At 43.9% G+C, this 25,825-nt stretch overlaps 1 protein-coding gene across 2 annotated transcripts in view; it reads left to right on the plus strand.

The window, feature by feature from the left end:
- cplx2b (complexin 2b) overlaps positions 1-21,042 on the plus strand; it is a 22,468-nt gene extending 1,426 nt beyond the window's left edge. Inside the window, exons 1-4 of one of the 2 annotated variants that reach the window (XM_076043383.1) lie at positions 9,268-9,776; positions 12,049-12,196; positions 19,520-19,695; positions 20,781-21,042. In XM_076043383.1, coding sequence (XP_075899498.1) covers positions 12,166-12,196; positions 19,520-19,695; positions 20,781-20,978 — 405 coding nt within the window. In that variant the 5' untranslated portion in view covers positions 9,268-9,776; positions 12,049-12,165 and the 3' untranslated portion in view covers positions 20,979-21,042. Of the gene's footprint in view, positions 1-9,267; positions 9,777-12,048; positions 12,197-19,519; positions 19,696-20,780 lie in introns of those variants that run through there. The other variant, XM_076043382.1, reaches the window with a different exon arrangement.
- The last annotated feature ends 4,783 nt before the right edge of the window (positions 21,043-25,825 follow it).

Consider the following 25,825-nt stretch of genomic DNA (forward strand, 5'->3'; position numbering starts at 1 on the left):
CAACTCCTCCTAGCAGCAGCAGGCTGAGTGTAATTGGCTAAGACAGCCGTTGGCCATCCTGGCTCGGCCAATCAAGCGGCTCCTACAGACACCAAACGGTGGAGCTGCACCTGTGGGTTCAATGTGCAGAAAACACTTTTCTCTGAGGTTTTCTGGCTAAAATGCTAAACGACGAATATCCCGACACTTGGGCTCTTTCAATTCAGATGGATTTTTTTATTTTTGCGAAACTCACTGGGTTGATTTTGTGCGTCCGTCTGGCAAAGAGTCGGCAGAAAAATGTTCTGATTGTGGCTGCAAGATGATTGGACGAACTTTCTGTCTGTCATGATCCGGCTGCTGCTTCCTGCCTTTGGATCCGCCTTGTTCACCTCCGAGGACGCTCATTGGTTCTCGGACTGGAGTTGATTGGAGTGATTTAGTCTTTCTAGTCTTCTGTCTTTGAAAACATTGCCTCTCTGGACATGTGACTCTTGTGTTTTTTTTTTTTTTTTTTTTTACTTTGACGATAGCACCAATGCTAGTTTGAACTGGTTTGATGCTGGTTTGAACTGGTTTGATGCTGGTTTGAACTGCTTTGATACTAGTTTGAACTGGTTTCATGCTGGCTTAATGCTAGTTTGAACTGCTTTGATGCTGGTTTGAACTGCTTTGATGCTGGTTTGAACTGCTTTGATACTAGTTTGAACTGGTTTCATGCTGGCTTAATGCTAGTTTGAACTGGTTTGATGCTGGTTTGAACTGCTTTGATGCTGGTTCAGGACAGTTGAACAAGTTTTTTCCTCTTTAAGTCGTTGGTCAAATAACTGCAGATTTCATCGACTTCTGCTGTCCTGTCTTATCCGTCTGTGACCTCATGACCTTGCAGATGGGCGAAAAATGTAATTGATAAGCCATCCAAATAAAATGAAATAAATCAATAAAACAAAGCGCTGCGAGTCACTGTTGCGTCGCACACCCACGATGGATTATTGTCTGTCGTCCCCAATCAGGTGACTCACGCCGAAACATTTCTGCCGCTCGTCTCTTCACAACCAGCACTCACGTGTGCTTGATTGGCTCTGGCCTGGGCGAGCCTAAGGGGTTGCATCGCTGCTTTGACTTCCTGTCCTACGATTGGCAGAGAGAGAAAGTTGTCTGCGGGGGTCACATGATCAGATCAGAATCATTCTTTTAAAAAAAAGAAAGAAAAATCAATCAAAAACATTTTCGTTCAAACTTTTTGTTTTACGTTTTTCCCCTGTGCTCCGTGTTAAGTGTATTTATTATATGAATGAACACAGGCAGTAGAAGAAGTGACTCCCTCCTTGCAAAATCTCCTCCCCTTCTACAGTGGAATCTCATCGCCCCGGTACCGCCGCTCAGGAAAACACTATATTTATTTACTTGATTATATTTTTTGTTCCATCGGCGGAGTCATAGAAGCAGCTGCACTGTGTCTCACAGTGTTCATGAACCCAGCTGCAGGTTCCACCAGTAGCCCAGCTGCCAAGCTACTGTTTACTAGCTGGAAGCAGCTTCCTGGTTTTTCTGTCACAGTTAAAAGCTGGCCTCATTCTTTTTTCCTTTTCTTTGCACCATACCGTTGCGGTAATTACACAAATTTCACAAATGTGGGATTAATAAAGGCATTCTATTCTTTTCTATTCTATTCGATTGTATTCTATTCTAAGGACAAAGGCAGTGCTTCACAACTGGTAGGAGCTATTTTAATTGGGTTGCAGCTTCGTGGGCAGCCTTTGTCAAAAACATTTTCAGTTCAATAATTTCAATAATGAATTTAGGAGACATCATAGAAAGTGGGTTAGCATTTTTATTTTTGTGGTATAAATTTGAGTGCTGTGGAATAAATGTGGGTTGCGGCTTCGTTATAAGGAAAAAAAAATTATGTGGATCCTGAGACTCCAATTGAGAACCACTGATCTCGGGTCTGTGACCTGTGTGTGTTGTCTGTTGTAAACATTTTTCCTTTCTTCTGGATAGGCCTATCCAACATGTCTAGATAGTGCAAGGAAGTCAAGTTATCGACCATCATGCAGCCAAAAAAGGGAAAACCTTCATATAAAGGAACACGGCCGCATTTGCTTGTGTGGCAAAAAATTCAAAGTCCGTCATGAAAAAATATCTGGCTTAAATATTCTGTTTGGGAAAAATAATATTTAAATTCTGTATCCCGACATGACATGTTGTAGAAGTACAAAACCTCCTGTGTACGAATAAAGTTTTATAGTGCAGTATTTTTATTCTGTGGCCTCTGTGTGTGTGCGTGCGTGCGTGCGTGCGCGTGTGGGCGGGCTAGCAACCTGCTGCTAGCTCCGTGTTTAACGCTAATTACCCTTTATTCCTGCTATCACTCCCACTTTGTCCAGCAGGAAGAGCTATATCGAGCGGAGCCTGATTAGACCCGTCCCACCCTACCAAACCCTGCAGTGCTGGAGGGCCTTTAATCAGACACTGTCATAATGATAATAATGATAGTTATAATAAAAATAATAGTGACAATAATAATAATAATGATAATAATAATAATAATAATAATAATAATAATAATAATAATGATAATAATAATGATAATGATGTGGTAGGGCTGCTCCTGCGAACCAGCAGACCTTCCATCATGGTCTGTGCTCCGTGATCAATTGTCTCTCTGCCCCGACAGTCAATAACGAGCTGGCACGTCGTATTTAATTAGAGCTTGATCGGGATCAGTCGTCAGAGCCCCCTGGTGGTGAAACACGTGTCATGACGTCACAACCGACTGCCAGTCTTCTATCTGTAGGGCGAGGACGGTCAGTTTGAGTTTCCGATTTTTCACCGAGAGTCTGTCGGGCATCTCTGCTGCGTGTCCAGATGCAGTAGTAAGCAGTAACCTGTGGGGGGCAGTGTCGGATGGTGTGGCCCATTTTTGAAACCAGGAAAAATCAGGAAAATTTTTTTGAAGAACATTTGGTAAATCCTAAACACGGAGCGAGACGCAGAGAGATGGGAAAACCGAGAGGGACCGGCTCCCCTTGGTGGCCACTGTTGTCACCATCAGCCTGATCACAGGTTCAGAAAACTACTTCCTGTGTTCCATTTGTAGCGTTCCTCCGTGCGGTCAAAAAATCTTGAAGATATTCACTATGTGGTGAAAATCTTCCTAGTCATAGTCAACTGTGTGCTAGAAGCACATCCTCTGTGATGTCACAGAGGGCTCAGATACCTTCGCTAAATGTTCCGTGTACCAGACACACAAGGTTTTTTTTGTTGTTGATGATTCCTGGTGGGAGGCAGCTACTTCCTGTTCTCATGCCCTCATCCGAATCTTTGGGTTTTTATTTTTTCTATTTTTTTTGTTGTTGTTTTTTTTTCTCCGTCCTCGTCCTCATGTTCCACCATTTGGCAGGTGCAAAGCGAAACCGCCGCCCACTCGCTCCCATCCATCCTCCCAGCATGCCTCTGGCCACTTCACACGGGCCTCTTCACCCTGAGAGAGTGAGGAGGAGGCTCGGCGGCAGGGAGACAACAGACTGTCACTGTACATGGCACCACACTCACACACACACACACACACAAAGCATCTTACAGCCCAGCAGGGGTGTTTTTTTTGTTTGTTTTTGCCTTTAATCTCCCTCTGTTGGTTTCCTGTGTTCGCTACAAAGCAGCTTCAGGAAATCTGAAAATGAAATAAAAAAAACAACAACTTCATTTTCCGTTGTTTATTTTTTGATTCCAACGATCCAAACCTGGTTCCAGTGAGAGAACCGTACAAGCAATACAACAGTGCTAGCGGTTGCAGCTTGGTCACCTGCTGCCATTCTGACCCACATCTGATGAGGAGCCACTCGGCTCTTCATCCATAATGCAGCGTCGACAACCGGCTGCTGTTCTTTACTAATTCACAACGTCAAAACACTTTAATTTTTTAACTTTTTCACTTTTCAGTCTCACTGAGCGTCTCATTGAAAAATGTCTGATTGTGTTTTGAAGCCTCTTTGTTTTTTTTTGTTTTTTTACATTTTATTTTAAGTAAAAGTCCCTGCATTAAACCGGTGAAGATTGAGTGATTTTGATTTATTTTATTTGATGTGGACGTCAGAAATACACACAAACACTGTTGCTAGTGGACATATTAGATGCTTTGCTTTAGCATTTTTACCATACGTGGCAATTTTTGACACCAAGTCCTGGTAGGCGGCTTTTCTGAAAACACAGATTAAACAACAATAGGAGAGCAAATATATATTTGAAGAAAAATGTTGCCCTGGAGGGAAAGGTGCAAGTGAAGTTGGTCATGTGATCAAAACACTGCAGTTCCTGTTGTGTGTTAGCATTTTCTCACTTTGCAACTTTAGCATCAAACCTGAATCATGACGTGGCCAAGGTTCCATCGTGCTGTCGAACTCGAGCAGAGTATTAACTCAGGGCCACTGTTACTTCCTGTAATTGGGGTTTTTGGCTGCAGTACCTCGAGTGGCCACTGGGAAAATAGCTGCGCCAGTCTGGTATCCAGTTTTTACGATACATCTGTGGGTTTAGCTCAGCTCAGCTCGGTGTTTCTCTCCCCTGGGGACACTGACTGAAGCTGAAGCTCCGCCCCCATCAGAGACTCTTCAGCCGTTACACATCCATCAGTGTCCTGTTAGTCACCTGCCGGATGTTTGGCCTCAGCGAGTGCAGGGGAGGGGGGTGGGGGGTTGTGTGTGTGTGAACAGGTGTTTGTGTGTCCAAGTGAAAGGGACTGCGTTCAAAGAGCCGTTTCTCAGGTTTCTGGTCACACTGAAAATGAAACGAAAAAAAAATCTTCTCTTTACTTTCTGCTGATTCAGCTTCACTAGAATTTGTGGCAACAATATAATTTTTTTTTTTTTTCAGGTTTTAATCCATCCTGAGAGTTGTAGTGAGCTGGGCCTCTTTAACGTAGTTCTACTTTTATATTTTTTTTGTAGTTTTTTCTTTCAGTTCATGTCTCCTTTGCTCCTTCATCCATTTCTGTCCTTCCTTTTTCCATCCTCCTCATTCTCCTCCTTGTCCTCGTCTTCATCTCTCCACCCCCTACCCCCTCCCATGTCCTCATTCCTCTTCATTGTCCTTCCTCCCTCTTTACCCTCCCCTCCTCCCCCTCCTCCCCTACCCATCCTTTCTCCTCCTCCAGTCACCCAACTACTAGACAACTGGATGGATGCCTGTTTGGTCATATACAGCCTGAGGCGGTGGGGGTGGGGTGAAGGGGGGGGGGGGGGTTGATGTGGGGGAGGAAGAGACTCAATGAAGTATGGCTGTGCGGCATCACTGGATCCGTTTCCTTGAGTTGGCGCCCTGATTTTTCAGTGATTGTGTCATTTTCATTTATTTATTTACTTTTTTGAGAGACTGTATGGATAAATAATCTTCATAATTCTTCATGTTTGTTTTTTTTTTTTCTTGTTCTCATTCAGATTAAGACTTGGAGGAACAAAGAGAGCGCGGCTGCACACGTTTTACTCTCTAACCTTGAGGAATCTTTAACCTACTTTAATGTTGCATTTTTGACTTTGTCTTAATTTCTTTTTGGTAATTTTCTTTTGATCTGAAATGATATGTACATATAGGAGAAGTGTGAGCTAATGTTTCTGTTTCCAGCTGGACACTTACAGTCCTACCAATTATTTCCTTCACCGTTCCGCTAACTAACCGTTCTGCAAGCTAACCATGCTGCTACCTAACTCCGGCGAAGCTCCAGTCGCTTAGGCTTCTGGTCACTTCCTGCTCCGCTGGGACTGAAAGCAGGCGTGCCAGAGAGTGATGGAGTGTCGAGTGTGACAGGATGAGCTGATTGAAGCGGCGTCGGTGAAATTCCTGATAAATGTGAGAGTCGCTGGGGGCAGGAGGAGGTTTGGGGGGCGCAGATAATTAAATGTCAACCAGTGAATGTGGTATTTCTGTTTGAGGTGAAGGCGAGGATGTTGTTTTTCTCTGGGCTGAATGAGTTTTGCTTTGAAATGTTACCCAGCCCTTTTCCCCTTTTTTTTCTCTGCTTGGTTTGTTTTCTCAGTTTTTTTTTCCATTTATGCTAATTCGTTTTTTGTGGGGGAAAAAAATTGCTGTGAAAAAAAAAAAAAAACAGGACGCACAGCGCAGCATTGCATTTATGATTGGTTTGGTATTGTTATTTTACCCAGAATTCCATGAGCAAACCTTGAGATAAGTGAGAATGAAAGCTGGCTTTTAGAGTGCAGAAAAGGTCGAAGGTCAAAGGATCTTCTTTGTCATAGAATACTTGGACAGGCAGCTCAGGAGTTGAGATGTTGAGTTCACCGATTGGTGACGTCATTGTTGTGAAGGAACTGGTGAGGCTCCGCCTCCTGAAACTCATCACAGCTGCTGTCGCTGCTGCTGCTCCAACTTAAAAAAAAAGAAAAAGCCCAAAAAACAGTAATTTTCATCTAGATAGCACATGAGTCGAAACAATCAGCGTCCTCGAAGGGGAAAGGCAGCGCAGTTAGAGCCAAGTTTTTGGAAACTACTAAGGGGCCGTTTACACGAATATGAGTTTCTCTCAAAACGCACAAATATTTATGTGGTTCGGCCTTGCGTTTACACGAAGCCGGCTTTTTGACTGAAACCGGACAAACCGTAACTGCACTTTTTCGAAAACGCTCCTCATGGTGGATTTTATTCTGGAAAAAGCTGATGTCACAACTCTGAACCCCTCCCTCCGCCCTGCAACCTGTGCGGCTGTGAGGTGCAGACTCATAATAAAAACAACCACGTCGGGCAACGGACTTACTGCTACTAATGACGAGCCTGCAGTCTTCCCATTAACCTCCACTACAACAAACAATAGTGAACATGGTGCTCGTGGATCAATTGTGGATTGTGTGCAAAGTAAGAGTAAACACAACAAAAGCGATTTGCAAGCATCCTGTTTTACTCTTTATTTATTTTCATTTGGGTCGGTGGACTAGGATATTGAGGCAGGAAACTTAAATGACAAAAATGTTAGCAAACTTAGCACAACTCCCAGTCAATCGTAACATGTACCTTTTAAGGCTTTGTCTTCAACTCGAAGCAGAAGTTCAACTCTGTCCAGACCATCTTTTCACGAGTGATCTTTCTTTCTGTTTTTTTGAATACAGCTTTGTGCAAACAAGTTTTTTTTTGGGTGCAGATTCGAAAATGTGCGGTTTCAAAAAAAATCTGTCTCCATGTAAACGGCCTGAGGGCAAGTTTCCACCAGCGCTACTCAGTTCAGGCCACCTCGGCTCGGCACGGTTTGCCTCGGCACTGTTGTGTTTCCACTGCGACTTGGTCCCAGCTCAGCGTGGGTGGACTTACGGCTGCAAGGCGGACAGAAGATCCCTTGATGTTTGTTGTGCCTTCCGTGTCCCCGAGTCATAGGTTTTATTTTTTCTATTTTTTTTTTTTCTATTTTTTAGTAGGACTGTTGACTTGTATTAAAACATTTTCCTAGCAGAGAAAGTGTAGATGCTGAAAAAATCACTTGAGTAACAAAGTTGTTTATTATTAAACAAGAATATCGGCACAATCCAAGTCCACACAAAGCACAAAACAGCAACAGTTTCATTCAACTGGTGTTAACACGCTAGCAGCGTGAATGTGGCTCTAAGAAGCAGAACTTAAGAGGCAGAATTGCTTCCTCATAAGTTTCACTGACAGCGAACACAAAACACAGAACATGGGGTTTGCGGTGGCGGCTAAAAGTTTATCAATATGACACAGCGGTTGTACTTTGCAAATTGCCTGAAAACTAAAGTTGCTTTTGGTCACAATACATTCAAAGTCCTCATACATGTTCTCAAATATTGCCATGGCCGAGTCGCGGCTGTCTATTCTCCTGTCGCCCACCGGCCGAGTCGCGCCATTTCCCTCCAGTTGCGCACTGGGCCGTCGGTCAATCACATCCATGTTCCTGAACAGACCTCCAACACTTTTTCTCTTAGTTTCTCTCCGAGTCTCATGTGGTCCTTGACTTCGGTAGTCCCTTGGCAGTTGCACTGTATTTTTTGGGACTTAGCCCCGGCGATAAGACCAGCTCTGGACAGAGCAGGTCTATTGCAGGGTGAAAGACCTTTAGGTTTTTTTTTGGGCAATGTATATTTTTTTTTCACTATTATTATTTACTCTATCAAGGACTCTTTTTTGAACACCGATCAGCATCAGCAAGTTCCTGATTCGTTACGTGACAGTACGATCAGACCACGATGAAACCAGCTGATCTGGACCGAGTGAGGGCCGCACTTGAGGGACAAGCCGCACTCCTGGGTCAGCATCAATCCCAGTTCGAGGCAGTCCACCGCTCCCTGGAAGCCATCACCACTAACATCTCCAACATGGCCACCCAACTGCAGCGGCTAACGCCGGAAGTACGACCCTCCCACACGGCTTGGTTATCACGGCAGTCAGCTCCCCCGGATGCCCAAGAAGACTGTGTGCGATAACTCCTTCCTACACCGGAACCATATGCAAGGGAACCCGGAACGTGCAGATCGTTCAGTGCAGTGCAGTGTTCCCTGATCTTCCGACCGATCGCTCAGGAGTGGCATACATCATAACCCTCCTGGCCGGCAGAGCAAGAGGATGGGGAACGGCTTTGTGGAATGCTGACTCTCCAACTTGCTTTGATTTCCAGACCTTCACCGATGCACTGATCAAAGTCTTCGAGCAAAAATAAGACACCACTATCAAGATCCAGTCCTCCATCATCCAGGCCAGCTAAAATTCGCACAGCGCGGTTGAGGCGGCTCTCATAACCGACAGATGGGGGGAAAAAATCATTTGCCGAGGGAACCAGAGGGCTGACACCTATTCAAGGTTTTTTTTTATTGTCTGGAGAAAAATCACCCGAAGTCCCGAGGAGGAGGGCGGGGCTTTTTGGGAGGGCCATTTAATAGGGCCGTTATCAGGTTCCACTCTCTTCTAACGGGGCTTCGAAGAGGAACCATACGACCGTCTGTGTTGTTGAGTTTAACATCTGGCTAATGCTAATTAGCATCCAGCTGCTAGTGACATGCCAGTGGAGGGAAAAATTCACAAACATCTTTAATTCTGAATTTTTCCTGTTTCCTTTTTTTTCGTTTACTTAAAAAAAAAAAGCGGATTTCACTTTATCTTTTTTGAATTAAAGTCATTGACTTGAATCCAAATTATTTGAATATAGTCCTCTAAATTCCCTTATTGAATGGCTGTTTGTGTTGCAGCAATGAGTAAACGAAAAGTATCGACCGCAAGGCGATTTTTTTTCACTCCCTCCTCTTCCTTCTTTCCCTCCTCCTCCTCCTTCTCCCCCTCCTCTGCGGTGAGGAAACTGGGAAACAACTTCCAATTAAGCGTTGAGGATCAGCGTCCTGGCTGGACACGATAACATTATCCCACGTCATGGACCGCCGGCAGCGCCGCCCGGATTATGACATTAAAAGCAGAGGAAGAAGGAGAAGAAGAAAGAAAGAAAGGGCGAGTGGGTGGGGGATTGGCGGAGGGGGAGGGGTGGAGGGAGAGCCTTGGTTGCTTGTCTTCAGGGAGAGAGTGAGAGAGAAAGAGAGAGAGCACGCCTCGTTTGCCCCACCGGGTGAAAGGCAGGCTTGCATAAGGTCTCCAAGCTCCACCCACTTTGCCGCTGCTGCCGCCACAGGCTCTTTGGAGAAGCTCAGCTAGCCGAGAGGACGCTGTAACTTCCTGTCCACCGGCCACCGAGGAGACATGATACCAATTCCTGTGGTATCATGCCGCCACCACCACCGCCACTCAGGAGGGAGTCAGTCCAGTCGCCACAGGAAGTGCCTCTTATCGAGCGACTGGTATGTATTTCCAGTTGTGTTTCCTGGTTGCGTCACCGCCTTTGCCTACTGCTGGAAAACCCAAGAAGTGACGTTTTTACAGCATCATCAGCCACAGCCTGGGCCGAGTCTCAGCAGGAAGTCCCTCCCACCAACTAGACTGGTTCCAGTCCCCCCAGGAAGTCCCTCCCACCAACTGGACTTGTTCAGTCTCGACACGAAGGCTGTGTCTCAATTCAGGTTCTGCGCCCTTGAAGTGCGCATTTTGGAAGGAAGTTGCGTCATAGCACTGTGCGAAGGCTCGTCCCAATTCCCGAGGGTGCTTAGGACGCTCAAAATGCGCCCTCGGAAATACGCACTAGTTTTAGCCAATTCCAAGGATACACCACACTATCCTTTGCGCACTTGGGTATCCCATGATGCTTTGCGTGCTGCTGCAAAGCATCCTGGGATCCTGGGAAGTCAGCTGAAATTAGCGGCACGTACTGGTTAAGACACGACATATAAATCTAAATATTGAAGTTTCACATAAAGTATCCAGTTTTTAACGTAGGATTTTATTTATTTGATCATCCAACGGCATCGTTAAATGGCGAACCAATGGTTAGCTTGATACTATAAAAACGTCACTTCCGGGGTTGGCCAGCCGGAGGGAACGGCGGTGACGAAATGAGGAAATACGCCGAAGGCTAGACCGTCCCGTGTGGTTACCGAGGGAGGCGGGGTTTGGTCCGTCCTTCTAGGCTGGGAAGTCTAAGAACGCTTCCTTCAGACGGAGGACACTCGGTCTCAAGGGTGCAGAACCTGAATTGAGACACAGCCCAAGTCCCTCCCATTCAGCCCTCTGGCGGCTGGTTTCCCTCGATCATTCTGATTGGTCTCCAAGTGAGCCAATCAGAAAGCAGAGGCTTAGCTTGGATGGTGGCTAACTGCGAAGCACTACATCTTAGAGCCACTGCATGGGGCGCGGTTAACTTAGCATAAGACTGCCTTAACAAGTCCCTTCAAATGCAAGATGCCGCTGCTGATGGACAGATTAGTGTGAATGAAAAGAAGCTGCTCTTCTCTTCGGATGCTACCATTGTAATTCAGAACTGACGAAGAAATGATTCACGTTCACGTTGCTGTGACAGGAAGAGAAGTCAGTCTTTTCATTCCAGCCTGGAAGTCCATCACTGGGCTAAACGAATAAACACAAATTTATCAGGAACGTAGTGTGCAAAAAAAAATCTTTGATATACTAAAAAACAAAATAGAATTATCATCAAACACATCAGCCGCGAAAAACTGAACTGAGTCAGAAAAAACACAAACAGTTGTCATCAATCATCGTTTGTCATGGACCTGGTGTGTCAAGGTTGGTTGTCGAATATCTCTTCCCTCTGTGTGTGTGTGTGTGTGTGTGTGTGTGTGTGTGTGTGTGTGTGTGTGTGTGTGTGTGTGTGTGTGTGTGTGTGTGTGTGTGCGTGTGTGCCTTTGTCCTCTTCCAGATGTCTTTGTCTGGCAGCAGCCTCTTCTCCTCTTATTGCATTAGTTTGTCCTTCAGCCTGTCACGACAAGAGAGATGCACTGTGGCCAGACGGGCCGTGCGCGCACACACACATTTTTAAATACTTTATTTATGTCCATATATATACAAAGTGCAATAAGGACACAGATAATATCAGTGCAGATAAATCATTGAGAGTCAATCAGTTATATTTGTGCCTGTAAAACACACACACACACACACACACACACACACACACGCACACACACACACACATTATTGTAAAACAAAATAAAACCAAAGTGAAGCCACAAGATAAAAATAACTAACTCAACAAACTGAGACAGAATGGGGGGAAACGGGGAAACTCTTCTATCATCAGAAAGCTTCCAGAGAGATAAATAAATAATAGATGATAATAATCTCTTCTCATTTGTCTAAATGGAAATGTGGTTGTAAATGGATCTGTATGGAAAGAAAAAGAAAAAGCCATCGTCCCATTTTTCATTTGTGTGAAATGTTTCCGAGCCGACCTGATGAGCTGATATTGAGTTACGGGAGGCGGAGCCACCAGGGAGCAAACCCCTTCCACCATCGACTGAGGCTCATTTCCAGAAAAGAAACAGTTTCCTGTCAATTTGAGTTTGTCCAATTATCCGTTGTTTCCCTCCTTGTTAGCACCGTCCGATACCTGAGCAGCCGAAACGTCTCGGTTGGTTTTAATCTTGAGGGTCTTTGCAGGGATTTTAGTGGGTTTTTAATATTTATTTCTTTGCTCTTTGCTAACGTGTTGTCATCCCTTAGGTGGCCCAGCAGACCGCTGAAGACGACCCACTGAGACCCCTGCAGCTCCAGGACCTCGCTGGCTACATGCTCGCTTCTCCTCGCCGTTGACGGGAATAACCACAGTTGGGAGGAACCATGGATTTCGTGATGAAACAGGCTCTGGGTGGTGAGTGGTGAAACGTCGTCTGCGGTGGTGCTAACGTGCTAGCGTGCTGAGCTACAGCTTTATCGTAGCATTTCAAAGTTGTATCGGGCGCAATGCTTTCATTCAACGTTCACGTGTAGTAAGAGGTCAAGTGTGCAATATTTGGAGATTTTTTTAAGAGGAAACAGCACCATCATGTGGTCACATTTTAGATTGCAGTGCTCACCCTCTCACCTTCCCTCCCCTCCTGAACTTGCCACTGAACTGCACTGGCCTGCGCACCTAAAAGTGGATACCTTCTTCTTTGTTGGTTTATTTGATGACTTGATCCTTCATCCTAGTTACAAAACATGCTGTCAGATGACCTGGATTGTCCCCACCAGGCTTCCGTAGGAATATGGTGGTGCAAAATGGCAGCTAACCGGGAGCAAGACCTTCATTGATATTTTTTTAGATTTATATTTTATTGTCCGTAAGGGGAAATTATTTTCCACAGCGCACCGCGCAGCTTGACCAATATACAGAACAAACATCATTACACTTACAAATACACCCATTAGACAGGACATATTGACATAGACATAGGCGCCATAGGGCAGTTCATCTCCTTTCTCTCCGGGGTCTGTTATTTAGAGCTGCTGAGGGAATTAGGCTCGTGGCTAGGCGGGCCCTCCTGCAGCACACAGTCCTGTATCTGTGTCCGTAGGGTAGTGGGATGAGGTGGTGGTTGAGAGGGTGGGTAATGTCCTGTTCTAGTGAGGATGCAACGCATGCAGTGGCCTTTGTGTTTGTGTGTCTGTAAGGTTGGGTGTGGGGAGACCGATTATCTTGTCTATGATCTGGACAGATTGATGGTTGATGGATATGGGGTGTTAGGGTGAAGGGGGACTGATTATGAGTTCTTTGGTTTTGGTGACGTTTAGGTGGTGGTGGTTGGTTATCCTCGCACCACCGGGTGAAGTGTGTGATAGTGTTATGATAGTCCTGAGTGTAGTTATTGTGAGGAGAGCGAGAATAGCTGTGTCGTCTGAGTATTTGAAGTTTGTTTAGAGTGTGTAGATCAGGGGTCTCCAACCCTTTGCCCTCTGAGAGCTACTTTTACAAACTCACAATGGATGCGAGCATGTTTTGTAACATTTATTCTTATTCTGTATTTTAACCCAAACAAACTCAATAAGCTTGTTTGAATGGAGCATTTGCAAAATGTCAGTGTCCACAGCTCCCATTATGTATCAAAACAAATCATGTGCACTTTGTCTTTCTGTATTCTTTTTGGTGTGTATCTCACACTATTAAATTGAAATAAGAATGCTATCAAAACAAAACAATTCCATTACAAATAGAGATATTGTTAACTATTCAGTAATGATTTTGTTATATCTGCCCATATCACTGTATCACACTTCACCAGAGTATTCAATGTATAATGATATGAGGGATGCACACAGTCTTTTTTAGTTAGTGAGATGATTGGCACTGCATGGAGTCAACAAGAGAGGTGTATGCTGGAGTATACCCACTTAGGTTCACTGTTATGGAGTCATTCAAGTGTTCATCAGTCTCTTGTTCTGAACTTTGATTTCGTTCCATTCATATCAGAAAAGGTTGACTCACCGAGGTATGTAGACCCAAACAAAGCAGACATTTTCAAAGCTGCTTGGTGAAGGTTTTTGTAGTTATCTGTGTCTGTGTTAGTACAGTACAAAGGTCCAAAAATGTTGAGAATACTGCTGGGACTTAAGCTGCACATTATTTTGAAGGGTGACAACCTCAATTTCCATTTCAACGCGATCAACACAGAAAAGTTCAGCCAATCTGTCCTGAAATCTCATTTGTGTCCACATCCATGAAGGGGTTGGCAATAAATGTCACACAGGGCTCAAGTCTCTCAAAGTCACTGAATCTGTCTGCAAACTCCTGTCCCAGCCTTGACAAGAGGTCACAATACTTGGAAACATTTAAAACACTGGCGGCACCTGTGTAACTTTTCAACATCTTGGAGACAGAGATGTTGGAAACTTTTTGTTTTTCACTTGCTGAATGTACAACAACAGTTTTGCACTGAATACCTTGACAGCACTGATTATATCAGATATGTTTTTATCTTTGCATTGTAACTGTATATTCAGTTGGTTAATTGTCTCAGTTACATCAGTCAGGAAAGCAATATCCAAAGATTTTATCTTTTCTTTTCATAGACTACTACCTGCTGGTAGCCCCTTCAAAAGTTGCTGTGGACTTTGGTGAAATGGCGTTCCACATTACACTTTTTACCGCCAACACGCTAGCACTGCAGATCAGACACATACTTGTCGTTAACATTGGTAAAAACAAAACTCTGTTTCCCATTCTTTTTGGAAATTATGTGTAGTTTTATGTATATGTATACACATATATATTTACATGTGTATGTGTGTATATATATATATATATATATATATATATATATACATATATATATATATATATATATATATATATATATATATATATATATATGTATATATATATATATATATATATATATATATATATATATATATATACACACATACACACACACACACACACACACACATAACACACTTTAATATGCTCTTGAGTTATTTAAACCGAAAATGTCAAATTTCACAATGTAGCCATGCCAGCAATACCCTAGTTTGACCACTTGTGGGTCAGGAGCGGGAGCTTCTTTCTTTGTCTGTCTTTCTTTCTTTCTTTTCAAAATCTTTTTCTTGATTTTGAACAAAGTTGACCTTTTACCGTTGACCTTTTTTCTTTCATCTGCCCTCCGTCCTCCGTCCTCCTCGATTCCTCAGCTCTGCGACGGCCCCCCGGAGCTAATCCCACTCTTCCTTTGGTCCCTCCGACTCGACCGCCAATCACCAGTCTTTTAAAATTGCCTTCTGGTCCACCGAGACACTGACCTTGTCTCTGTCTTTGGTTCCTCTCCAGTCGGAGGCTGATTGTTGAAGGTTAAACCTGCCCACCTGTCCTTCCGTCGCCCCCAACTGTTGATCCCAGAGGTTGACACCATGTCATTTTTATTTATCTATTTATTTTTTCTCCACCGTGACCTTTTCTCCTGGAACAAACCAGAGTAGTGTTTCATTTTACCGGCCGGGTGGATGTGAATATCCATAAAAGGCCAGAAACACTCAGACTGATGAGGTTTCACTGCTGGCTGCGGCCCTGAAGGGTGTGTGTGTGTTTTGAATTCAGGTGAGCATGTCCAGCTGTCAATCAAACCCAAACCCCCTTGAGACGACATGTGAGAACCAGCAGTATTGATCGAATCCCGACATGAATCCAAAGTCCCCCTGGGGAAATGATTTGAAAAGGTTTTCAAAGATTTTTTCTTTTTTGGGGGGGTCGAAACAATAACAGGAGAAGATTACATTGAAAAATAGTCTTAAATCTTTTTCCCATGTAATCTTTGTTGGAACTCTTCACATGTCACCCAGATTTACACGCCACCGTGTAAAACGTTAATGCATTGTCGTGTTTCCATACGCTCAGCTACACAATGATGCAGTTCCACCTCCAGACAGCAGATCGACTTCCAGTCGATTTTGGCTTTATTTTCTGGTAAGGCCTAAATAAAACATCTCATGCACATTTTGAAAACAGTCATTTTCTTGACAATATATTGATATGAACACATTTACATATTTGTATAGTATAAGTATGAAAGTCTAGTATTATTTATAATTATAATTATAATTTTTTTTGCACTTTTTAAATTGATTTTGATTTATTTTTTCACGTTATTTTTTGTTGTGTTTTCAAGCATTTGGGTCTCTTAACAGAAAATATATTACTGTGACTTGAAAAAAAGACTCGTCGATGCTGCTCATCAGAGACGGAGGCGCTCTAATTAAATTGCATTAACAGCAGCAGTCAAAGGCATTCAGGAGCCCAATATAACGGGACACACACACACACACACACTCCACCTAATGACGTGAGCCGTGCGACTCCTGCTGTCGGTCTCATTGGTCCAGACGGAGGTGATAGATCAGCTGCAGGCCACAGATTGTGTCGCTGCTGCTGCGGCTTTAATTAGAAATTGGATTCATTAGAGTTTCCACGTCCAGTCTGATGAATCAGAGTCGATGGAATCAACCATGGGCAGCGCCTTCCGAGGGCCGCTTCAGGAAGTAAGAGACATACAGCTTTAATATAACCTCCCCCCCCCTCATTACCCCCTCCCCCATAACCCCACTCTGTTTGTTTGTTAGGTCTCGTGAGTTCACCCTGAAAATACAGAATGAAAGGAAAATGAAAGATGCCCCTCTGTTGAATTGGACTAATTTTGACCCTTATCGCTGCTCCGGTCGTGTCCAGGAAATCAAACCTGTGCGTGGTGACTTCTTTTTTTTAAATTCTCATAAAGTCGATAAGAAGAACTCATCACCTGTTCTGAGCAGTCAGGCCGAGAGCAGTCTCTCATTTCCTGTTTCCCCACATTTCCTCGACTCGGCTCGGCTTGTGCTAACTCACTGAGGTTTTGGCCTGGAAAAGAAAAAAAAGGAAAAAAAAAGTCTCGGAGCGGTGGCGGAGGAGTGGAGGCTCTCCGGGAGATGGACGAGGACATTATCAGGCGCTGACAGCCGTCCGTTATTTAAATCATCTCCATTTTTCATCCCTCGTCACCAGTTACACATTATCTGGCACAGCCTGCGTGTGCGTGTGTGTGTGTGTGTGTGTGTGTGTGTGTGTGTGTCGCTGATCCCAGTTCTTATCTCTCTGATTACCTCCAAACTGCTCACTGTCTCATCTTTCACCTCCTTCATCCTCATTTCACCCCCCACGATCCCTTGCTAACCCTCCCCATCCTGAGAAAAAAAGTCCCTGAGGAGATAGAAAGCGGAGTTAATTTATGTCTCAATCAAGTTCAGGAGAAAGTATTAAGAATCCCTGAAAGATTTCATTTCATTTCTCATTTTAGTCAAATATCTAATTTTCTTTTTTAAAAAAAGAAGAAAAACTGAAATTTACACTTTCGGAGCCGTTTCTGAAACTTTGTCTCGTCTCTGAGAACAGTGAAAACTGTGGGAGATTGTTTCAGAATACTGGAAGCTGATTGCACAAGACTCAATGTGTATAGCAGGCAGCCAGTCGGTAACACCACCCAGAATTCCTATTGTTGGGAAGAGGCCTCACCAAATGGATGGTGGGCAGAGCCTAAAGGCAGCAAGCCAATCGGCAGCCTTCTGCTCTTCAAGGCAGCAGCAGTGGAAGCTTCCTACTTCCCCTGTTTGACACTTCTGCTGTGTCTCAATTCAGGGTCTGCATCCTTGAAGTACGTATTTTAAAAGGAAGTTGCGTCATAGCACTGCGCGAAGGCTTGTCCCAATTCCCAAGGGTCCTTAGGATGCTCAAAATGCGTACTCGAAATGCGCCCTCGTTTTAGCCGATTTCCAAGGCTGCACCGCTACTATCCTTTGCGTACTTATGTATCCCATGATGCTTTGCGTGCTGCTGCAAAGCATCCTGGGATCCTGGGAAGTCAGCTGAAATTAGCGGCATGTACTGGCAAAGACACTTCGTATAAATTTAAGTTTTAAATTTCACATAGAATACTCAGTTTTAACATTGGGTTTTTATATATTTGAACATACAACGCCATCGTTACATTGCGAACCACTGGTTAGCTTGATCCTATGAAAACGTCACTTCCGGGGTTGGCCAGCAGGAGGGAACGGCGGTGACGAAACGAGGAAATACGCTGAAGGCTAGACCATCCCGAGTGGTTACCAGGGAGGCGGGGTTTGGTCCGTCCTTCTAGGCGGGGTCCTCGAAGAACGCTTCCTTCAGACGGAGGACACTCGGTTTGAAGGGTGCAGAACCTGAATTGAGACACAGCATTACTGTCTGTAGCTCGGCCTCCTCCACTGAACGCTTCTGATTGGTCAGGTCAAACTCTGACCAGAATCATGCTTGAGCTGTTTCTTTGCTTCTATCACTAGAACAAATAATTATATAACAAATACAACGAGTGTCAGGAGGATTCTCCTGACATTTTTCTTCTGCTGCAGAATGACAAAAAATTCCAAAATATGACAAAACTTTATTGACAAATTGTGTTTGTAAAAGCAACAAAAAGGATGCATTTTTCTCCTGGTTGCCCTCTGGTGTTCGGGGTGAGTCATTGTTGACACCGAATGTCCCGCCAGCCACAATATGTTGTGAGTCCGAGTGTGTTGCAACACAACGGAGACATGCGGCAGACGCTGTGACCTTCGCGCCAACCTCCCCCCCACTCAATTCCTCCCTTCCTACCCCTGGCGAGCTGCTCCGCCCACCCCGACTCCCACCAGCTGAGAGCTCATTTGTCATCCTCAGCTTTGTTGCCACCGCCCCAGGGGCTGCTGGGTAATTAGCGCCACCGCCGCAGGCACCACACAAACACTCCGACACATGGTGCGACTTTTCTCGCTAATGTAGCGAGAAAGGTTTTTTCTCTCAGTGGTCACTGGGGGTTTTCACCACGGTGGTGGTGGTTGAGCCGACACGGATCAGCAACAACAACACAACACAACAAAACTAGTGTTGTGTTTTTGAAAACACGACAAACCTCCACGACAGAGTGTGAGTCTGTGCGAGAGTCAGGAAAAACTATTGACAGAACTGATGAGCGTCAACAACATCCTCGTTTTGTAGCTTCTGAAAGGAAAAACTGGGATGATGATTTTGGGGGAAAGGCACAAAAAAAAAGTTCCATTGTATCATCAATGATGAGCCGGATTAAACTATATTAAATTAGATTCAATATTAGATTCAACGTCAATGTATGTATGTATGTATATACATATATATATGTATATATATATATATATATATATATATATATATATATATATACATATATATATATATACATATATATATATATATATATGTATATATATATATATATATGTATATGTATACATACATTGTTCTGTACAATATATGTATATATATATATAAATATATATGTGTATATATATATCTATATATCTATATATATATATATGTATATATATATGCATTGTGTCCTGAGTTAATTCATAATTAATAGCAAATTAAGTACAATTCTTGAAACTTAACAAGATATTTATTGTGTTTCTTATACTCTAGGAAAAACTGGAGAGGACAATAACAATTCCGTTGTGGAAATATTGTGCTTTTATTTTCATTGGAACATTACAAAACGATTACATACTTAAACTGTCCAGATACTCTCCAAAAAAAAAAACCCACCTCAAACCTTGAGAAATTCTCAAGTTTGTGCGACTTACATTCCCGCCTTGTTTGTCCCAACTCCTCTGTGTCTGTGTGTCTGTCTGTGGTCTCCAGGGGCCACCAAGGACATGGGCAAGATGCTGGGCGGCGAGGAGGAGAAGGACCCGGACGCCGCCAAGAAGGAGGAGGAGCGGCAGGAGGCGCTGAGGCAGCAGGAGGAGGAGCGGAAGGCCAAGCACGCCCGCATGGAGGCAGAGCGGGAGAAGGTCCGGCAGACTATCAGGGACAAGGTGAGTCACGCCCACTGTTGGAACCCCCTACTTCCAGGTAGAGTCCAGTTTTCAAGGTCCGACCCTACCCAACCCAACTAACCCGACCCCACCGTCAACCAACCTCACGCCACCATATGTATATATACATACATATATATATATATACATATATATATATATATATATATATACATATATATATATATATATATATATATATATATATATATATATATACATATATACAGTGAAGCATGGTGGTGGCAGTGTGATGGTCTGGGGCTGCTTTGCTGCCTCAGGACCAGGACAACTTGCTGTGATTGATGGAACGATGAATTCTGCTGTCTACCAGAAAATCCTGACGGAGAACGTCCGGCCATCAGTTTGTGCCCTCAAACTCAAGAGTGCTTGGATCATGCAGCAGGACAAGTCCACCTCTGAATGGTTCAAAACAAACAAAATCAAGGTTTTGGAGTGGCCAAGTCACGGATTTAAATCCAATTGAGATGCTGTGGTGTGACCTTAAACGGGCAGTTTACTAGAAAATCTTCCAATATGGCGGAGTTGAAGCAATTCTGCAAAGAAGAGTGGGCTAAAATTCCTCCACAGCGATGTGAAAGACTCATCAGCAATTATCGCGAACGCTTGATTTCAATTATTGCTGCCAAAGGGTGGCAATTACTTTTTCACAAAGGGGCAGATAGGTTTGGAACTTTTTTGTGCCATAATAAATTAAATCATCATTTAAAAACTGCATTTTATATTTCCTTGTGTTGTCTCTGTGTGATATTAAAATTGGTTTGATGATCTGAAACCTTTGTGTGTGAGATATATGCAAAAAAAACAGAAATAAGGAAGGGCGCAAAAACTTTTTCACGGCACTGTATGTACAGAACATATATATATGTATATATATATATATATACATATATATATATATATAAAAAAACACCTGCAAATCAGCTGTTTTTGCTGGTGGTAACACTTTGACCCCGTGCAGGACTCTGGCACTATCAGGACTATGGACCTTTGACTCATCATTGTTGTAGTAGTTGTAGTCTTTCTGAACTGATGTAACCCCCCCCCCCTCCTTCTTTTGTTAGTATGGGCTGAAGAAGAAGGAGGAGAAGGAGGCGGAGGAGAAGGCAGCGCTGGAGCAGGCGTGCGAGGGCTCGCTGACCCGGCCCAAGAAGGCCATCCCCCGGGGCTGTGGGGACGACGAGGATGAGGACGAGGAGAGCATCCTGGACACCGTCCTCAAGTTCCTGCCCGGCCCCCTGCAGGACATGTTCAAAAAGTAATGCTGGGGCCCAGGCGGGCATGGCCCAAGTTGGGGCATGGCCCGGGGGGACAGGGAGTCTTTTGTGGTTTTGGAGAGGGGGGGGGGTCTTTGGAGGGTTCTGGGGGGTTTGGGGGGACTGTTCCAGGCTACACACTGCCTTTCTGGGAGTCTCTGTTCTTTTCTACTCCACCACTACAGCGTCTTTGACTTGTTCTTTCTATCTCTTTTCTTTCTTTCTTTCTTTCTTTCTTTCTGTCTTTGTCCTTCCTTCCTTCCTTCCGTTTGCCTTTGTTCAGCTGCCACTCGAACATCTCCCTCTGGTTCCCCTCGTTTTTTTTCTTTGTTCTGACATGAAGAAGGACATGAGTTCACACCATGGATGAAATATTCTTATTCTTCTTATTCTTATTCTTATTCTTATTCTTATTCTTATTCTTATTCTTATTATTGTTATTGTTATTATTCTATCTTCATCTTCATCTTCATCTTCATTTCTCATTTGGCCCCCAGTGGCCACCACATGTACTGGTAAAAATCTCATTTTACCCAAAAAGTATTTCCTCCCCATTAGACCACGATACAAAAATAAGGGCATGTAAAATAGTTGACAGGACAACCTTTGACCTGAAACACAGTTCATCATAAATCTTTCTATTGTAGATTTTCAAGTCCTGGACTTTTAATACTTCTAGATAGTGTATAAAGGCCGAAAAATCCTGAGAAAAATGTTTACATTCCGAGTGTGACAGGTCAGGTCCAACTGTGCGACTTATTGGCTCGTTCTGATTGGCTGATGCCTCCTGATGCATCAGGTGACTCACAGAGGCATGATGGGAAGTGACACTACTGCCACATGCTCTATGGAGGCTCCATGATCCAGAAGTAACCCAAAAGTAATATAAGAGTTGTGGACTTTTTAGGCGTATGCGCTAACCAGCTAGCTGGTAAGCTAGCGACTCCATTGCAATCAATGGGCCACCATATTGGATGCTAGTGGGCTGGATCACACACACTCACTCACACACACACACACACACACACGTTGGTTTGACTTTTCTTGCCACCTGTTGTCCACTAGAGGGAGCACGTTTGCTTTGGTGGTGTGTTTACCATCAGAAGAATCAGCACTTGAGTCTGTAGGACACGTGCCTTCATGTCGTCTCCTCCAGCAGGCAGAGTGTTTGTGAGGGTTTTCATTTTCACCGTCGGCCAGCAGGTTTGTCGACAAGCTCGCACATTTTCTTTCTTTAAAAAAAAAAAAAAAAAAAAAAATTCTTAATTGAATTATTTTGAGTTTATTTAAGTTGGTCGGTGCATTTTGAGTTTTCCGGAGATTTCACTTCCTGTGAGAATCCAAAGTTTAAAAAAAAAAGAAAAAGAAAAAAAAAACTTCCAGGAAGTTTTAAGAGAAAAATAAAGATGCAGTTGCGAGTTCAGCAGCTGCTCTGACGGTCGTGTTGGTGTCTGACGTCTTGGGGAAAGATTTAAAGAGAAATCTCTGTTTTTTTACTTTGTTTTCCTGCGAAAGCGACCTTACCTGTGACCTCCGAGGCTCCCGCCGACAATCACAGTGCCACCATCGTACGTGTTTTCACGTCTTGTCTCGCTCCTCTCTGATTGGTACTGAATGAACAGGGTTTTTCTTTCTTTCTTCCTCTTTTATTCCTTTATGTCTTGAATGCAAAGACCCGGAGAACCTCCGACATCTCGTTCCTCGCTCGTTTTTGTTTTAACCAATGTGCAGCCATTTGTCTCTGATTATTACATGCATCTTAAATGAGATTATTTTTTACATGCATCCACATGTTGATACTTAGATGTTCATATTAGTTTAATTTAATTAAATTTCACGTGCTGTTTTTAATTTCTTTTTTTCATTTACAACATATAGACCAAAGAAATACTGGCGAGACCTCACTATTTCTTTTGTCAGTGCCGTTAGCCTGAGGTGTGAGCGCATGCGGTTGTGTTAGCGTGAAGACTGAAACGCCAAATTAAAACAAATTCCTAATTTTATCCGTCTGTCTGTCCATAAACAATGGACAGTTTTGACCGGATGGCGGGAAGACGGAGCTCCGATTCCTCTTCCTGTCACAGGGAAAATGTTTTTTTGTAGAGTGATTTAAAGTAGCCGTAGCTGTAAATGGAAACAACCCAGAAATCTTAGTTGTTTTATCGGTTAAAACACAGAAGCATGTGGGTCGATCTTAGGAATTTGGCCGCAGTGGTTCGTTATGCAGCGATACATCGTAAACTGCTTCGTGTTAGCGACTTTGTCGTCACAGCGCATCGTCAACAAAATAAACTCTGCAAACGTTTTTGACTTAGAAGGATAAATAATGATAAATAAGGAAGTTGTCATAAGCACTGTAAAAGATTTTCATTTTTTTGTTGTTTTTTTCTTTATTTTCTAGCACAGATAGGACTTTTCACTAGACAAAGCCATATTGTTTAGATCGCAATAATACTTAAAATGATTAGGGAGAGAGGGAGAGAGAGAGAGAGAGAGAGAGAGAGAGAGAGAGAGAGAGAAAGTTAAGTGTCTCATAGTTTCTGTAAAATTAGAAGGATGGATAAAAAGATATTTACATATCTGTTTGTAAGCCTGCAGCATCACCAACCGGAGAAAATACGATGTGGAGACAAAAAGAAGCCATTGTTTTGTGTCTACGTGAACTACATGTGTACTGTAAGTGTGTGCGTGTGTGTACGTGTGTTTATATGTGTGTCTTTCTACATGTCTGTGACGTGGGACCATGTTGTTGACTCATATAGTCTGGATTTATACGATGTTATGTGTGTGTCTTTGAAACACTCTCTCTTGTGCACAGCGGCCACAGAAGGTGGCAGACAGTTCCTGGCAGCGCTGCCGCATATTAAAACACGAGAAAAAAGAGCGAGGAAAAAAAAAAAATGAATACTGAAACATTCCTTTCAAATGCTGTGCATGCAACATGTCTGCTTTTGGGTAGAAACAAGAAAACACCAAATGTCAAATGTTAATTTCCTGTTTGTGTTGGAGTCTCCAGGCAACAGAACGTGAAATCCAGGAAGTAGTCGGGTCGTCCAGGGTTCAGGGCAGGGCCTGAAGTTGGGATTTCGGATATACATCCCGTTTTTTTTTTTTATTGTTTTCCTTCCAAAGTCTGTTTTTTTTCAGTCAGGACAGTTGATAACTAGCTGCTAGTAAACACCCACAGCAGGGCTTTGTTTTGCTAGTTGCAGTACAAAACCCTGCCACTAGATGGAGCCACTTGGGGCTTTGCATCATGTCGCATTTTGCTCGGAGAAACCAGTGTTTGATGTTTGCACCTGAAGGCGACAATAAACAACACGGGGCAGCATTAGCGTATTGTTTCCTCCCACAGGGGGAGTTTTTACTGTCCACTGTCACACCTTGCTTGTTCTGGGGGGCCCAGTTGGTTTTTTTCTCTGATTGTACAAAGCGCTTTGATACGCCTTTTGAGGTGATTGAGCGCTGTACAAGTAAAGCTTGATTGATTGATTGATTGATTAGAGGTTGTCAAATGTGACCAAATTGTGTGGCGTTGCTGACAGCTCCACCTGGTGGCAGCAAACTGGAACAGTGACATCAGACCTCCCTGGACTTTTGCCTCTAACATTCCATATGAAGGTTTCTTTAGCGGCCTTGACTTTGAGGAACTGACGCCAGGCTGAAGAGACTAGTTCAACGGGGAAACGTCCAATCCTATAATGAAATAAAACTAAAAATAACGCTAGCTAACGTAAACTGCCGTAATCCGTCCGTGCATTCTTTTGAAACTCTGTGTCGTGTCTCAGTAAACATCACGTCCAAAACCGGAGCTTCCTGTTCAGATGCCTGTTTCAAACGCGAACCGCTCATCACAACCCCCCCTTCCCCCTCCCGCCAACCCCTCTGTGAGGACACTCCTAGCTTAGACTGTTAGCTGCATGTTGACTTCCTGTCACATGGTAGCAGGATCTCCTGCGTTTCCTTCTTCCACCTTCAGTTCCAGTTAAAATTCTCAAGTCTTATTCTGGAAGCCGGTGGTCCTCGTTCCCTGGGGAAGTCGGGGTGGGAGTGGGTCCACTGGGTACCTCTTTCCCCCCCTAGTGGACTGGACTGGTGAGCTCCCTGCTTCTGGAATGGTCTCTGGGCAGGGGATGGGGTCTTGAGGCATCACCACGTGTGAACCGCCTGCTTCAAAGGGCTACAACCAACTGTGTCGATTTGTCCGTCCTTCTGCGTCTTGGCCTGAAAGTTTTTGTTATTGTCGTCAGTCATAGCCATAGTTGTCAGTTGTCGCAGTGTTTGCATGAGATACTAAACAGTGCAGAGGATCGTGTCGTGTATGTGGAGCCGCCATGGCGTTTTGGGGGGGAGGGGGAGGGGTTTAGGTCCAGTCAATAGAACACTGAGTTAATATGTAAAAAGAGCAGTCGCTCCTCTATACCCGGTGGGGTGATGTAGTGGTGGGCGGGGTGCTGAGGTAGGGGGGGGGGTATACACAAAGAGTAGTATTTTACACCAAGAAGTACATTCACCCTGTATATTTTTCTGAAGAGTTCCATTGCAAAACGTAAGCAAAATCCTGACTTTTCTGAGAAACGACCCAGTTTGAAGGTTGATGTTGGTAGGCAGAAGCGTTTCTTGGCATCCGGGCACCCTACGCAAGACCGCCCACCCTCACTTTCACTCCCCCACCTGATCTAGCGCCGTGCAAAAAGTCAAGCAACTTCTTATTGCAGGTACAACCTCATTGGATTGAAGGTGTTAAAACGTTTGCACTGAATTATAACAAAACGTCATCAATAACACACTGTATATCCGAATTAGAAAAAAATCAAGGAAGGACAGTTCAGTGCCCTGTCCACTAGGGCGCG

Source organism: Nelusetta ayraudi, unplaced genomic scaffold (genome assembly GCF_046127955.1).
Source record: "Nelusetta ayraudi isolate G7.1 ecotype Tasmania unplaced genomic scaffold, CSIRO-AGI_Nayr_v1 ptg000075l, whole genome shotgun sequence".
Classification (NCBI taxonomy): domain Eukaryota; kingdom Metazoa; phylum Chordata; class Actinopteri; order Tetraodontiformes; family Monacanthidae; genus Nelusetta; species Nelusetta ayraudi.